Source organism: Nannospalax galili, unplaced genomic scaffold (assembly GCF_000622305.1).
Source record: "Nannospalax galili isolate Female #2095 unplaced genomic scaffold, S.galili_v1.0 scaffold371, whole genome shotgun sequence".
In the NCBI taxonomy this organism is placed as follows: Eukaryota; Metazoa; Chordata; class Mammalia; order Rodentia; family Spalacidae; genus Nannospalax; species Nannospalax galili.
This window is the reverse complement of record NW_008331606.1, coordinates 623,343-640,180: the sequence shown is the minus strand read 5'-3', so window position 1 is coordinate 640,180 and position 16,838 is coordinate 623,343. Positions and strand designations below refer to the sequence as shown.

At 38.3% G+C, this 16,838-nt stretch overlaps 1 protein-coding gene across 12 annotated transcripts in view; it reads left to right on the top strand.

Annotated features, from left to right (window-relative positions):
- The window catches only part of Smarca1 (SWI/SNF related, matrix associated, actin dependent regulator of chromatin, subfamily a, member 1), a 90,927-nt gene continuing 74,089 nt past the window's right edge, over positions 1–16,838 (top strand). For 5 of the 12 annotated variants that reach the window (XM_008826699.3, XM_029560407.1, XM_029560406.1 and 2 more), the window contains exons 1-6: positions 67–376; positions 5,469–5,570; positions 9,310–9,476; positions 9,800–9,900; positions 10,007–10,107; positions 15,399–15,578. In XM_008826699.3, the coding sequence (XP_008824921.1) occupies positions 203–376; positions 5,469–5,570; positions 9,310–9,476; positions 9,800–9,900; positions 10,007–10,107; positions 15,399–15,578 (825 nt within the window). In that variant the 5' untranslated portion in view covers positions 67–202. Of the gene's footprint in view, positions 377–5,468; positions 5,571–9,309; positions 9,477–9,799; positions 9,901–10,006; positions 10,108–15,398; positions 15,579–16,838 lie in introns of all 12 variants that reach the window. The other 7 variants (XM_008826701.2, XM_008826704.2, XM_029560408.1 and 4 more) reach the window with 3 other exon arrangements.

Below are 16,838 nucleotides of genomic sequence, written 5' to 3'. Positions count from 1 at the left end.
AGGGTGACGGGGGGGAGGCCATGACGTAGGGTGGGTGGACGGAAGTGGGGCAGGGTTGAGGGTTATTTAAAGAAGGGGGGGCGGGCGAAGGGGTTGGAAGCGAGTATTCCCCACCCCTGCTCTATCTAGCTCTTTCCAGTGCAGCCACTGCTGCCGCCCAGGAGCCTCCCTTATCCCCCCTCGTCCTTCCCGCTCCAGCGCCATGGAGCCGGACACCGCTGCAGTGGCAGCCACCGTGGCAGCCTCGGATGCGAACACCACTATCGTGGTCATAGATGACGATCAGCCCGGGCCGTCCACCTTTAAGGAGGAGGTAGCGGCCGTCACGGCCGCCGAAGCCTCCACGGCCACAGAGAAGGGCGAGAAGAAGAAGGAGGTAAATAGGAAAGGGGTGTGCGCGCGCGCGTGTGCTGCTGCTGGACATGTCCCATGCCTGGCCCGTCCAAGGGGCCCAAACCCTGACCTTTCGGCGCCGACAGGTATCCGCGATCTCTTAGGGATGGGGGCGGCGGTCGGCCGAACCATCTAGCATTCCCTCCCCTCCCCCTTTCCTGCTGGCCACCCGGAGGGCGGGGGCGGGGCGGGGGCGCGGCGCCGGGTGACTGGGCGCCCGGATTACCGGGGCCCGGAGTCCCTCCACAGCCCGGGTCCCCCTCTACCTTCCCGGAACTGGGGGAACGGGGTGGGGGATGGGGCCGTTCAGGAAAAAGCCTCCGCCTCTCCCTCTCCTTGCTTGCTTGCTTGCTCGCTCTCCCGCCCCCCCCTTCCCGTCGGCCTCTGCCTGGGAAATCTGGGCCCTTCAATCCCACCGTTTCGCTGAAGGGGGTTTGGCTGGGGTTTATTTTTGTAATTTGAATTTCAAGGTGCTGGTGGGGGGTATGGGAAGGGAAAGAATGGTTGGAAGATAGTGCTTCCTTTCATTGGCACCGTCGGTCTTTCGAATTACAGAAAAAAAAATCTTCCTTGTTCGTTTGATCCCCGCCTTACGGTGAGGCGGGGGTGTCACCTAGAGAAAACGACCTCTCGGAGGAGTACTCTACAATCCACACCATGAGGAATCATGCACGTTGACTTAGAAAAATGTCCAAGGTTTGCACCTCACCAGGTCCTGCCCCGCCCCTGACAGTATAGTGTTTCACTCCGGGCCACCCAGATGGTCTCCCAATCCGGCCCCTAGTGTTTCAGTCTTCCACCTCACTCGCCTCGGAGGCACCACTGGCTCCTGGATACTGGCAGGTTTTCAAATAAAACTATGCAACGCTTTGAAAAATTGACATTAAAGAGTAGGATGGAGCATAAGGAGTTTGGATGTACAATAAAATTGCAGAATAGATTGTTTATAGGTGAATTTTTTCCCGTTTACGAGTAGACATGGCAATTTTAAAGAATGGTGGGTAATTAAAATTATGCTTTAGAGGTCTCAAGTGGCTTTGTATGAATCATTGTACAATGCTGTACGACCAAATGAAAAGCTTTTGAGAGAAATTGACACTTTTCTCTCTGAATTAGAAAAGTTAAATCCAGCAGTTACTTAAGTCACATATTTTACTGTTAGAAGGTTGACTAAACAGAAAGAGAACTGTAGTGCTAAGTGAAAATTGTGGAAAACACTTGATGACTGTGTATGGTACCTGAATCAGTAAGACAATATAGCTGATTAAAGCTGGGCCAAATACCAAGCATCAATACAAATTGGGAGATTAGGAAATGTGTCTAATACCTTTTATTTCCTGGACTGGGCTGATGTAAGTGCTAAGGCTTTGTTTTTGTGTTTTTTTTTGTTTTGTTTTGTTTTGTTTTTGCACGGCAGTCAGCGTTGAATTTCCAAATTAAAAAATGTATAATAAGCACCACATTTATTGCTGTGTGTGCATGAACTGTGTAGCAGCACCAGGTATTGCCCTGAAGGAACTTCATTTGTTCACTCAGAATAGGGAAATGAAGGGCTCCATGACAGCATTTCCTGGATCTCTAATTTGTTCAATTAAAAAAAATTCAGCTGGCCTTAAAAGTTAAATACGGGGCTAGAGAGATGGCTGAGCAGTTAAGAACACTTGTTATACAATCACGAGGATTGGAGTTTGGGTTCTAGCACTTAAGTAACAAGTGGGAATCTGGCTCACACCAGTAACCCCAGCTCTGAGGGAGTGGGGCAGAGATAAAAGAATTTCTAGGGCTTGGTGACTGCTAGCCTAACAAAAAATATGCAACCATGGGTTGAGGGAAGAGATCCTGCCTCAAAGGAAGAGGGGAAACCAATAGAGGACACACAGGAGCTCAGTGATGCTGCCTACTCAATGCACTGCACCTGCACCTCTCCCCCACATGGCCCTCATGCAGACACACAAATAAATTTTTTTAAGTTAAGTATATTGGGTATTACCTTGAATCTGTAAGTGGTGTGCATTAACCCTTCCCTCACAGCCATCAGCTACTATACTCTTAACGGCGCTACAGGGCCACTTGATACCCGACAGGTTGTTTTTTCCCTTAATTAAGTTCCCTTAGTTAAGTAAACACTTCTCAGATTCTTTTGGTATTGTGCTGTTTTTTGTTTTGTTCATTTGTCTTTTTGAGACAGGGTCTCCTTGTAACCCCAGCTGGCTTGGAACTTGCTATGTAGACCAGGCTGTCTTTGATCTCACAGAGATCTTCCTGGCTCCAAAGTGCTGTGCTGAGATTAAAGGCGTGTACCACCATGCTTGACTTGTGCTGCTTTTTAATAATTTTTCTTTGGCCTCTATCCTCCCTCAATTGGCAGGCTATTCACTTTCATTTTTGAACACCTCATCTGCATTGATCAGAAAGAATTTATTTATCCTACAGGACATAGATATAACAAAGCCACAAAATCATTTAAAGCAACCGTAAAATATAAAAATACCAGTGATACTCAACCCCAAAGATAGAGGATGGTACTGTAGCAGAAGGTTTATTTTAGTCCTGGAGTTCTGGTCTCATAGTGCATCTTCTTCTATCTAGTGGTTTTTAAAATTTTTTGTTTTTATTTATTTATTTTTATTTATTGTATGAGTGTTTTGCTTGCATGTGTGTCAACACACCATGTGCACACAGTATTCCCGAGGAGACCAGAAGAGGGCATTGGATCCTCTGGACCTGGAGTTACAGATGGTTGTTAGCCACCATGTGGGTGCTGGGAATTGAACCTGAGTCCTATGCAAGAGCAGCAGGTGCTCTTAACTGCTGAGCCGTCTCTCTAGCCACTATCAATTGGTCTTTACCATATCATTTGTTACTGCTTTCATTGCCTGGGTTTGCAAAGCCAGACTATCAAATGAGGCAGATTGGATATTAAATAAAGGTAAATACACTTCTGAAAGAAGAGACTTTCATGCTGAATAAAGTAGATAAACTATTACTCAATTGATTGTGACATTTAGTCTACTCAAGTGTATTTTGGCTTACCTTTTGGTTCTTGAACTTACTTGGTTAAGTGAAAGGGAGAGTTGGATACTTTTAAAAATGTAAAAAGTAGGAAGATGATATTTTTGGTAGTAAAAACATCAAGAAAAAGATAATGGTCTTTAAGACAAAGACATTTGGTCATCTTGTGATGTACTCTCCTGGTTTCAAGAGTACAAGACACACAGAAAAGACAGATAAGTAGGAGGAGGATTGCTAGTTGGGAAGAAGAAGGGGGTCATCAGGAGTGGAGAGGAAAAGCAAGGGGTATGAATATTACCAAAACACATTGTGTACATAGAGGAAATTGTCAAAAAATTAAAGAAATAAACTACCAGAGAGGAAAATTTACAAGGAATTCATTAGATATTCTTATTCACCTTTTATCTTTCTTGCTCTGAGAAATGTATTTTGGAAAACATATAAAAATGACAAGGTTGAAAAAGTATCTTAAAATATTTTTTTAAGTATGCTGTAGAAGATAGTGTCAATTAAATAATTACTCATCACTTTTAATAGTCTTGCTCAAGATGAGGGATTCATCTATCATATGATTAGATTTCTATGGTATTCTATCACAGGTAAGCAAATAAGTAATGCATAAAATATTTTTCCAAGATATAATTTTCTGAAAGTGAAGTGTACTCACAAATCTATATCTATATGTATGAGATGAAGTAATCGTCACTATTTTAAAATTTGAAAGCTACACTTCATTTAACCTTTTAAGATAGAGGTGTGGACTTTGATATCCAAGTTTTGTTGCTTTGAAAATAAAATTTAAATTGTATGTGACATTCTGAAAGTGTGGCCTTGACCTATCTTTCTGTCTCTATTCTCATTCATCTAGAACTACATTCAAGACATCTCATGTAGATTATCTGATCAGTGCTCCAAAGTAGGACCCTAATCAGGGTCAAATTCCATAGTCTTTGCATGATTTTCCTCAAAATAAAAATTTTAGCGAATGTTAGAAGACATTCTTTGATGATTGGCATCAATTTTTTTCTTGTTTAAGGTTGCATTCTGTTGCTGAATTATAATAGAAGTATTCAAAAACAGGTTGACAAGAGCCTTGATAAAACTGATATTTTTTTCTTTAGTTTTCATGAAAAAAGATCTGTGTTTTGATTTCTTCCAAGTCCGCGTAAAATCTTAAATATTCTTGGCATTGGACATAATGGATAGATGATTGTTTTTATTAATTTGCTTCTTGATTTCTTCCAGACGAGACTTACTTTATGCATGTTCTTGTATTTAAACCTGTAAGCTTGCCTTAAGTATGGTATACATAGGGTTGTCTATCTCCTATTTCTAGATCATTTTGTTCTTGTCAAGTTTCTGATTGATGCTAGTTTTCACTAAATTATAACTTTAAAAAATATTGACAGTTAATAGTTAATAGCTCTGATAAATTGCTTACATAAAATATTTTTATAGCATGAATACTCAAAATAGTTTTCTTTCCAGAAGAATTGAAACAGTTTGAGGCTGTATTACTGAATCATTTTAAATATATGTGATCACGTTGCACTGTGTAAAAATTTACATGTTTTAATTTGTCTATGAGAACAAATTTTGAAAGTGTCTTTTCAGGAACTGAAGCCAGAGTCTTTTATTCTAAAAGCCTGGCTTATTTCCAGTACATAAAGAAGTGTTGGGAGAATTATTATTTACTCTTCTTGAATTCTTTGGTTGGTGGTTAAGTTTTAGCCTATTGTAGTTTTCAATCTCTTATTTTATGGCTATACATTTTTCTTCTGCTTGAACTTAAAAATAGACAAAAGGCCTAGAATTTTACCTTTTTTTTCATTCTAATTAATGCCAACTCCCTGATATTTCCAAGTTTTTTATTAGACCTCTGGTGCATAGAACTGGATTAATCATAAGCCCTGCTTCATAGCTTGATCTTGTTGCTTCATGCATGTCCTTCAGTGATTTATCAAGTTATTGAATTACTTTTCACTTTCTTCAAGGAAGAACACGGAGCAGTTTAAAGATCTTGCTTTGCAATTTGCTGATATTTATTTCCTTTGAAATTCTAGAAAATTATTTCTCCATTTCAACTAAAACTTGCTGCAAAAGCCTCCAAATCTGAAAAGGAAATGGACCCAGAATATGAAGAGAAAATGGTAAATATACTCTTGGTAAGGTAGTGAATACCATGATTATCTTTTTGTTTGTTTATTTGTTTTTGAGACCCAGTCTGCCTATATAAACCCAGGCTGAACTCTGATCTTAAACTTCTGATTCTCTTGTGATGACAGCTGTGTGTGCCACCACACCTGACTCGTAGTTAATTTTATAGAAATAGGAAAGATGGAAAAGACCTGTATATTCATGCTGCATAATAACAGATTTTAGAATAGAAATGTAATTTAATTACATTAAGTTGTCACAACAGTTTTGTGTGGGTGTGCATGTGGAGGCCAGAGGTAGATATCAGGTGGTTTCCTCAGTCACTGTCTACCTTTCGTTTTGTTTTTTTCTCCCTAATTTCACCTGAGGAAGATTTGAGTATCTTCTTTAATCACCTTCCACCATAGTTTTTAATTTTATTCCTCCCTAGTGACTTAACCAAGTGTTCACAGATTGGAGGTAATACAGGTGTATGGTAGCATGCCTAGCTTTTTACCTGGTTCCTCAGGATCTGGACTGAGGACTTCATCATGCTTTTGCAGCTAGCACTTTACCAAGTGGTCCATCCCCTAGCCAACAACCAGTTTTTTTGAATAAATTAATTTCATTTTTTCAAATGAGAAAATTAAGGTTGGAGAGATGACTGAGCGGTTAAGAGCAACTACTGCTCTTACAGAGGACATGAGTTCCATTCCCAGCATCAGGCAGCTCCCAACACCTATAACTCCATCTCCAGGGGATCTGACACCGTCTTCTGGATGGCATGGACACTCACATATGTATATACTCACACAAAGATATCTACATATACATATCATTAAAAATAAAAATAAACCAAATGAGAAAGTTAAAGATCACAGAAACTATGTGGAAAAGATAGTTGAGACTAGAAGTCACACCTCACATTTTCTCAGTGCTCTTTCCCCCATAAAAAATGCTCTAGGATAACAATATTTTGTCGACTTGAGTGATAGAAAGTATTAGTGGCAATATCAGTGTGGCTTTGTACTCTGAGGAAAATGTAGTCACAAAGCCTGACCAGTATTTCTTTCTCCTTATTTTTGATAAATTAGGGAATGATGCACATTAAAAAATATGCAGTATCACAACTTTTGGAGGCACATTTGCTCAATGCATGAAAATATTGCATACTTAAGCAGTGTAATCTTAGTTGAGTCCATATATATCTTTGTGGTATGTTTATCCTTTAGTTACCGAGAAGTTAACAGGTAGTAGATACCGATTTTTTTCCTCCTGAAGGACTATTTTATTTTTTGCAGTAGTGTTCTAAAAATAAGAAGAAATACATGTTTTAGGTGTTTTACAAGACTGTGTGCCTTAATGTTTAAGGCTGCATCTAAAGAGACAAATAATGTTTTAACAACTCTAAAAACAGCATTCCAGTGAGGAAAGCATGAAATGGAAAGTTTTTGGCCTCCTGCCAGCTAGTGGTCTGAATGTACTTCTCTAACTCTTGGATCTATGTCAATGAACTCTTCTGTACGTTTCTGATGTTCCTATTTTTTTTTAATATCAATCAAATATTCTCTGCTCTGTGCTCAGAAAGTGACTATACACTTAATTTTTTTTTATTTCTTCTTTTATCTAGAATGATGTAGAAATCTTTTGATCTTTTAAGGTTTTGTAGTAAACTAGTTTTATGGCTTTAAATGGGAGAAGTTACATGTTTCAGAACTTATTGAGAATTTAGACTATACATCAGCTTTCAGCAATAAACTACCTCACAAATGTATGTGCCTATATATTTTTTTTCTCTAAATCTCCTGCTCACTTGGGTGGAAACCTTATATATTTGTATTATAAAATATAATTTTTCCAGATCACTATAATCAAAGAGAAAAAATGATCATTGTACCATGATATCAAAAATATTTTGAGACAAGATGATATTGTACTCTTAGATTTCAATTATTTCTAGATGCTGCTTTTGTAATTCTTCATATATATATATACACACACATATTATTGAGCTTTTGTACATTTCATACAACAGTTCTTAATCAAATTTAGAGCCCCTCCCCCACCCATTTCCCCTCTCACTCAACCTCATTTATTCTGCCATACATGTTAAGTCCCATCTGGTCAATCATTTTTACCCAGATGTCCTTTGATGCAAGTTCATCCACTGAAGTCTAGTCAGCCTATCTAGAGATGCATCATACCGTTGTATAAAGAAGCTTTGCTAGTGAGAGTTGAGGAATGCACTAGTATTCTCTCCACTCCTTGTTCCTCCATATTCCATTAGCCTTAGGTGTAGAGGTTCCACTGTAGATATGTCATCTAGGAATGGGCATCTCTCTGATGTATGTTCTCTGTGTGTGACCAGTTGTAAAACTCTGCAGTAGCCTCCATCTGTTGCAAAAAGAACTCATTCTTTAATGAATGGTGTATGGTTTATTTGTAATATAAGGATCCATATTTAGCATACAGTAAGAAATTTCATTTGCCTAGAGATATGACAGATACGGTTTTCTCTAGGTTCTATGACTTCATGCAGGGGAATCACGGGGGGTGGGGGAAGAGGAAACTCAGGAGAGGGAGATGGTGGGAGATGGGTGTTATGGGGGGAAGGGTGGGGATAATAGCTGTGCTTGGACTGAGGAGGGAGGTTGGATGGGGGAAGAGAAAGGAAAGATGAATGGAGCTTGGGTGGCGTGGGAAGTCAGAGGGAAATGTGTTGGCTTGGCAATCCCCTGAGAAATACACATATGATGTCTGAACATTATTGTATGTGTATACCTGGGGACCGTATGGCAAGGAGCACAGTGCCAGACAGGAAAGACCTCCCTTTGAGCTGTGGGTCAGAGTGGTCCAAGAGACTCCCAAAATAACACAGGCTATTGCCAGAGCCCTTGGTTATATCCGAAAACTCAAAAGTAAGACCTTACTGCTGAGGACAAGACATACTTCAGCCACAGAACTTGGAGCAATGAAGTAGGAACTAACCTGGAGGCCTTCTCCTTCAAGGCTAGCTCTCATAGTTCTAGAGGCTACTATGCAAGCAGCTAAGGGAGAAAATCAATCAATGGTCCAACACAGCCCTAAAGCCAAATAATCATAATGACTGGTGCAGCGAACTACCTCTATTGGTGCAGTAGTGGTACTGTTATCTCGGGGAGGGGGAGGGTAATCAACAGCTATCTAATTGGACTTAAAGCTCTCTCAAAGGGAGTGAACTCATGGCTGGCACTGTAATTATAGCTTGTGTAATTCTTAAGAGTTAAGTTTGTAGTATGAATATATCATAGTTTATATGTATGTCTATGTTTGGGACATACATAATTGATACTTTATTTTCTTATTGTTAGGAAAAAAGCATAATATTTTGGAAAAAGGATTCATTTTCTGCCTTTGACTTTTTGTTCCTTTTTTCGTATTGGGTACTAGGAATTGAATCCACTACACTTGCATTATACCCTCAGTTCCAAGGGTATATTTCTTTGGGGGCATTTATTAAATCTGTCAGATCATGTCTTCTGTTCAGACTATTTGAAATAGCATTTTAAAATTCTGCTTCTTACAAGCTGTGGAAACTTGGGTATGTTCCTTACCCTCGCTGTGACTCAATTTTATCATCTGTAATATGGATATGATACTAGTGGTTACCTCATAGGTTTCTGAAGGAAATTCAATGTGATTCGTGTGTTTAAAGCACAATACACATATTTATAAAGTAACTTTGAACAAATATAAAATAAAATCTTTACCTTTTCTTTTGTAAATCAGAAAGCAGACCGAGCGAAGAGATTTGAATTTTTACTGAAGCAGACAGAACTTTTTGCACATTTTATTCAACCTTCAGCACAGAAATCTCCAACATCTCCTCTGAACATGAAATTGGGACGTCTTAGGATGAAGAAAGATGATAAGCAGAGCCTAATTTCTGCTGGAGAGTATGCATCCTCCTCCCTAGTTCTCTTCTCTTTCTCTGCCTTCTTTTCATTCCTCCTTCCTCCCATTTCCATTTCATTTACTTGGTCAAACTTTATTTTAAATATAAGATGATTGGCGATGTAAATAAGTTTAGAAGCAACAATATTTGTTGTTTTCCTCACCAGAATTTGATCAGTAAAAATGTAGCCTGGTTCTGCAGTATTCTAAGCCAGACGCTGATAACGGATTCTTTCTTCATAAAAGATGTCAGTAAAGCACCGTGACTTAATATCTTACTTAGAATTGGAGGTAAATGTGAAAGCATCTCTTTTTTTTACTTCAGCTATCGCCACAGGCGCACAGAACAAGAAGAAGACGAAGAGCTACTGTCAGAGAGTCGGAAAACTTCGAATGTGTGTGTTAGATTTGAGGTTTCGCCTTCCTGTGAGTACTTCATCACAGTCCTCATTGTTTTCTCAGTTTCGTTTCAGGAAACAAATGGTTTGAGTAGACTACCAAAATAATGAGACTTACTCCTTTTCGTTTTCAGATGTGAAAGGAGGACCCCTGAGAGATTACCAGATTCGAGGACTAAATTGGTTGATCTCTTTGTATGAAAATGGAGTCAATGGTATTTTGGCTGATGAAATGGTAAGGAGCTGGGAGCTGAAGGATATTATGAGTTTCTAGTTCTTTAAAAAAACAATTCATTGAAAATTTTATACAATGTGTTTTGACCATATTAAACCCCCTCTTCCCATATCTACCCAATTCTACCTCCCCCAGCTTTGTGTGCTCATTTTTTTTCTTTATTTTTTGAGACAAGGTCTCCCTGAAGTTTCAGTTGCCCTGGAACTCACTATGTAGACCAGGCTAACCTTGATCTCACAGAGACCTGTCTCTGCCTCACGAGTGCTGAGATTAAAGGTGTGTGCCACCATGCCTGTTCTGTGACCTCGTTTTTTTAATTTTTATTTTATGTGTATGACTGTATTGCCTGCATGAATGTGAGGGCACCTGTGTTGCACAATGCCGTGGAGGTCAGAAGAGGGCTTCAGATTACCCTAGAACTGGTGTTAAGGACAGTTCATAGCCACCATGTAGGTGCTGGGAATCAAACCCGGGTCCTCTGCAAGAGCAATCAGTGCTCTTAACTGCTGAGCTATCTCTCCAGCTCCTGTGACCTTGTTTTAAAACATTTACATATATTATTTTTAAATATTTATTTATTTTTATTTTATCTGTGAGAGTGTTTTGTCCACATGTATGTATGTGTACCATGTGCATGCACTGACTGCTGAGGCCAGAAGAGGGCATTGTATACTCTGGAGCAGGAGCTACAGAACCTGTGGTTCTGGAAACCAAACCCAGATCCTCTGCAAGAGCTGTACTTGCTTTTTTCCAAAAATCGGATTTTTTGTGAATTTCATGCAGTATAATTTGATGGTATTTAGGTCCTCTCCTCTATGTCCACTACTCACACTTCTTAATTCCTCCTGCACAATTTAATGTATTCTATTTTACATATATATATATAAAATATGTATGGCCTATAGAGTCCTGTGGAGTCTAATTTGTGTCTCCAAATATCCTTCAGCAGAGCCTAGTTATCCTACCAAGAGTCCCATGCTTGAAAGAGCTTTCTCCACCTCCCCCTTTCTTTTTTTTTGATAAGGTCTCTCTAGTTCTAGCCTGCCTGAAAGTCACTATGAGGATCAGGCTGGCCTTGATCCCACAGAGATCCACCTGCCTGTCTCCCGAGGGCTGGGATTAAATGCGAGTGCCACCAAACCCGGCCTTCTGCCCCTTGCTTTTAACTGCCGAGTCATGTCTCCAGCCCCTATATTTATTTATTTATTTATATATTTATTTATTTATTTTAAAAATATTTTATTATTTTTATTTTATGTGCATGAGTGTATTGCCTGAATGTAAATGAGTGCACCTGTGTCGTGCAATGCCACAGAGGTCAGAAGAGGGCTTCGGATTCCCCTGGAACTGGAGTTAAGGACGGTTCGTAGCTACCATGTGGGTGCTGGGAATCAAACCCAGGTCTTCTGCAAGAGCAGTCAGTGCTCTTAACTGCTGAGCCGTCTCTCCAGCCCCAGCCCCTATATTTTTATTTTAAGTAGATGTGTGTGTGTGTGTGTGTGTGTGTGTGTGTGTATGCAGGTGTCCTTGGAGGCCAGAAGATGATGTCAGATCTCCTGGAGCTGGAGTTACAGGAGGTTGTGACTAACCTGATGTGGGTGCTGGGAACTGAATCTGGGTTATCTGCAAGAGCAGTACATACTCTTAACCCCTGAGCTATCTTTCCAACCCCCTCATTACAAAAAAATATCAAGTCCCATTTATGCTGTTCATGTACATTTGGATGTGGGCCATCCACCTGAGCATGGTTTCCCTACCACGATCCACACTCAAAGAAAACTGAGCCTCCTTTTCTCAGCAGTTATCAATTGGCAATAGCTCCTCATCTAGAGGTGTGACATCATGTTGACTGTCCCTCTCCTTTGGCTTGAGCTTTATTGTTATTAATTTATTTTATTTTATTTTTTGAGATAAGGTCTCACTATGTAGTCTTGGCTGGTCCGGAACTCCCTCTGTAGATTAGGCTGGCCTCAAACTCACAGAGCTCTGCTTGTCTATGACTCCCCAGCGCTGGGATTAAGGCATGGGTCTTCACACCCAGTGGTATTACTTTTCAATGTAAATTTGAATTACTTATTCTGAACTCCCTCCTCCCAAGTCCTATGCCTGGAAGCTTCATTTAGTTATATTGTAAAAGGATTTTGGTATTCTACAACTGTTCATGTAACCCCTAGAACATAGTGGTAAAATTTCTTTTTTTTTTTTTTTGATTCTGTTTGTTGTTTGGCTTTCAGGAAGCTCAAAGACAAGTGCACTGAGCATCTGCTTACCCTTTAATGATCTGCCCCTTTGGTTTTTTTCTTTTGTATGCTGTACCTTCTAGTCTTATTTTCTTTGATGCCTTTTCATTTTTATTTTACCGTTAATTTATGTTCCATGTTTTTATTATAGGCAACCTGATATTATCTTGGGAATGAGGTGGGGTATATAAACCAAATGACAAAACAACAACAATAACAAAAAGAATGAATGAATTCATCCATAAATGAATATAGCCTTAGTTTGTCCTGTAATTTGCAATATGGGCCAAGTTGGCCTCAGACTTTCAGGCAGCATGGCCCAGGATTATAGGTACTAGGCCACCAAGCTTGACTTCAGTGTTGAGCCTTGATAAGAGTAGTCTTGATAAGATGTCAGTTTAGAGATGAGCTACTGAATCATGGACATGCATATAAAATGACTAAACAAAAAAAATTCCCAGCATAGGACTGGGAAAATGAACAGCAGGCCCCAACCTTAACCAAAGAACTATTGGCAGCTGATCACTCCTGGGTGAGGGAGAGTTGATATTCTTCAAGGGAGAGACTCTAGATAAGCTGACTAGACTCCAGTAGATGAACTTGCACTGAGTGATGCCTAAGGACACTAAGTTGACTCGATAGGCCTTAACATATATGACAGAATGCATGAAATTTATAATGAGGGCTGTAGCGGGATGTGAATGGGGAAGGAGGTATAAAGATGATTAAGACGTTTTATATAAAATGCACAAAAATTCAATAAAAATATACATTAAAAAAGTAAGGCTGTGTAAAATGCTAATTGAGTAGATGAGGGGAATATATGAAAGCTTAGATTTGTATTTTAAGAGCAAATTAATAGAATTGGACTTAAAAGAGGACAGAAGGAGTTCCAGATCCATTTAACCCAACAATACCATATTTATGAGACTCGGGAGCCATATTTGCAATCACTATTATCCAGAAGGCTAAGTGATGAAATGTGCCTTATGGTGTGTAGTATTGTCAATCCCATAGGCACTCATCTCTAGCTGAGCAGCTGTTAGGTGTGCGGCAGAGAATTTTTTTTTTTCAATCATGGGTCAGTAGCTCATTATATTTACATTTCTCTGCTTTGAGGACCATATTCAGCTGGGCGAGGGAGGGGCTTGGTTAATTTGTCAGCAGAAGGACCAGGATTATTTGTCCCAACACTTCTTGACTACAACCTGTCTAAAGTAAAAGATCTAAATAATGTTGAAGATCCTGCCATTTCCAAATGTTTAGTTCTATCTTACCTTTTGTTGTATTTTTCTTTTCTTTTCTTCTTTTCTTTCTGTTTTTCTTTCTTTTCCTTATATATGCTACAAAAAAACTCTACAGTGAGCTACACACCAAATCTTTTATTTTTAAAGATTTATTTATTTTTATTTTGTGTGGATGAGTGTTTTGCCTGCATATGCAAGTGTACTGTGCTCGTGCCTGGTGCTCAAGGAGGTTAGAAGAGAGCGTCACCTCCCCTGGATCTGGAGTTAGATGCTTGTGAACCACCATGTGGGTTCTGGGCACCAAACCTGGGTTCTCTGCAAGAGCAACAGTGCTCTTAACCATTGAGCCATCTCTCCAGTCCCATTTAATTTTTTTTATTTGTTTTGTGACAGTCTTACTGTATGGCTTAAGCTGGTCTTAAACTTGTGATTCTCCTATTTTAGCCTCCTGTGTAGCTGAAATTGCAGGTATGCACCACCATGCCCAATTTGTTTAAATTACTAAAGGAGAGAAAGACATTTTAAAGAGTAGATACAAGTTGGGATAATGAAGAAAAATAAGCACTAAATTATGGTAATTATATAATAATTCTGCCATCTAGAAATAACCACAGTTAACATTTTGGCATATTTCTTTTAGAACGTTTTCTTCTGGGTGTGTTTTGCATAGTTGAGATCATATTGTGTGTATAATATACTATCCTGATTTCTTCACATTCATACATATTTTCCATATCATTAAAACATTTCATCAAAGGAAATTTTTATTGTCTAATAATCCTAAAGAGGTATCATCCATGTATCATCTCTTATTGCTGCTCATTTGGATGGTTGGTTGTGTGGTATAAATACTATGAGAATCTTATAATTTTGTTTTTCTGTGTCTCTCAGATGATTTCCATAAAATCCCTGAAAGTCAGAATTATTTTCTTAAGCATGAAAATGTTTTGGCGCATACTATCCATAACAATTCATCTCATTAAATGATTTATCAGATTATACATATATATCCCTTAAATAGCTTTTAACTTAGATTTATAAAAAGAATTGTATGCCTTATATGCCTTACTTATTTCTAAGCACAAACTGCTTAATTATTTATTGTTTTACTTTTATTTGTGAGGCTGGGGATCAAACCCAGGTCTTCATGCTAAGCAAGTGCTTTCCCACTGAGCCACACCCCTACTCTCAAAAGTTATTTTAAAAGGCTGAACAGCACATGGGGCTTCCCATGGGCTGTGTGGCAGGTTCATGGGTGTTTGATATATTACTTTTAAAAAAGCACACTGAGCTAGGTGATTCTTAAGGTCCTTTCTCACTGCGGTGCTCTGTTCTTTTGTAATTCCTGAGGTCATTAAGAGTGTGAACTGCAAGGCGACAGCCCTGAGCCTCTAGAGATGCACAGTCTGAATATTTAATGCCTGGGCTGTAATAATGCTGGAGACAGTGGGAAAGAAGGGCTTGCAAAGGAAGTCTGTTTTTGTGAAGCACAAAACACTCAAAATTCCTAGTTTTGTAACTACTAGAAAAGATTACGTATCAGTTTGTTTGCTCTTTTATATTAGGAATAAAAATGTCCTAAATAGAAAGTTAATTTGTTGAGCAGCAGTTTGAACGCAAGTTCGTGCTTCTTTCTGCTACCTCCACAGTAAGTATTGTGTTGACTTTTTTCCCCTTAAAAAAGGACTTTTTAAGTTTGCATTAGTAGAAACATAATTTCCATATTTTTTGTAATGTTGATACTAACAGATTGTTTCACTAAAAAATGTATTTATGATTTTTTTCCCTTGTGATGATGATGCAGGGTCTTGGTAAGACTTTACAAACGATTGCTTTGCTTGGTTACCTGAAGCACTACCGAAACATTCCTGGACCCCACATGGTTTTAGTTCCAAAGTCTACATTACACAACTGGATGAATGAATTTAAACGATGGGTTCCATCTCTCCGTGTTATTTGTTTCGTTGGAGACAAAGATGTGAGAGTAAGTGAGAAAAAATTTTAGAAGATAGACAAGAATAATATTATTTCTAGAGTTAAGGTGTATAATTCTCAAATAATATCAGAAACTTGGTTTCAGGGGGAGAGGTATTTAAATTAGCTATTTGTCAGTTTAGTAGGTTATAATTATTTTAGCATTGTAGAACCAATCAAAAAGTAATAAATTATGCAAAACACAAAAATGAATAATTTGCTTAAAGAGCATATTATTGAGCTTTATCTTTGTCCTGCCTCCAGAGAACGTATTTAAAACTCAAAATTTATTCTCTTTTACATATTCAGATAGACTATCAAAAGATACTCTCAGTAGAATGGCATCATAATGAATTACATGATATAATCATTTTGCTTGAAGAAAAATCACTTAAATTTATTTAAATTTATCTTATAAATAATTTAAACATTAGAATACTGAGTTCATAAATTTACAATCATAAGGGTGATTTATCTCTAAGCAAAGTTACCACTTAGAGCTCTTTCCGGTCACTGTTTTCATTGAATATAATACTATTGTTTATAAAATTGCATTTCTAAGATATTTATATTTTGCTAAAACTATTTCTTGAAAAATTGGTGTCACCACCACTGATCTGAGATCACAACCTATTCGTGGGTGCTGGTTCACAATTTATAAAATACTGACTTCACAGACTGGTTTTCAAGACTAAAAAATTTGTCAAACCACCACAATCCCAGTCTCACAGGAGGAAGGACAATCATAATTTAAATACATCCGCTCTCTCTTTAAAACTTCCAGAGATACTTCATAAAACCCTTGGATTCCATAGAGCATAGTTAAAAGTCACCGATTTAAATTTTGACTGATATTTAAAAAATATCTAGACTAGAACAGCAAACAACCAGTTTCATACCACAGCAAATGAAAGTATTGTTTTAAGAAACTTTTACGTTCCTTTTTACACACATACACTTAAATATCTTTGTGTATATAGGATCACAAGTTAAATGGAATTAACTACAGTCCATCATTACCAGTTTTGATACCAGTAATTATCAATCATACAAGTAATTAGTGCACCGAATTCAGTATTTAGAGATTGGTGTTGATATATACAAATATCTAGATCATTATTTGTAAACTGCTTTGAACCTTGGTATCACCTATTTTTCTGGCCTTCTTTAAAAACCTTATGAGGTCAATATTTAATAATGACAAATTTAACATTGCCTATAAAGGTATGATTGAGTTGCAAAATTGTTAGAGGTATTCTTGATCCTATCT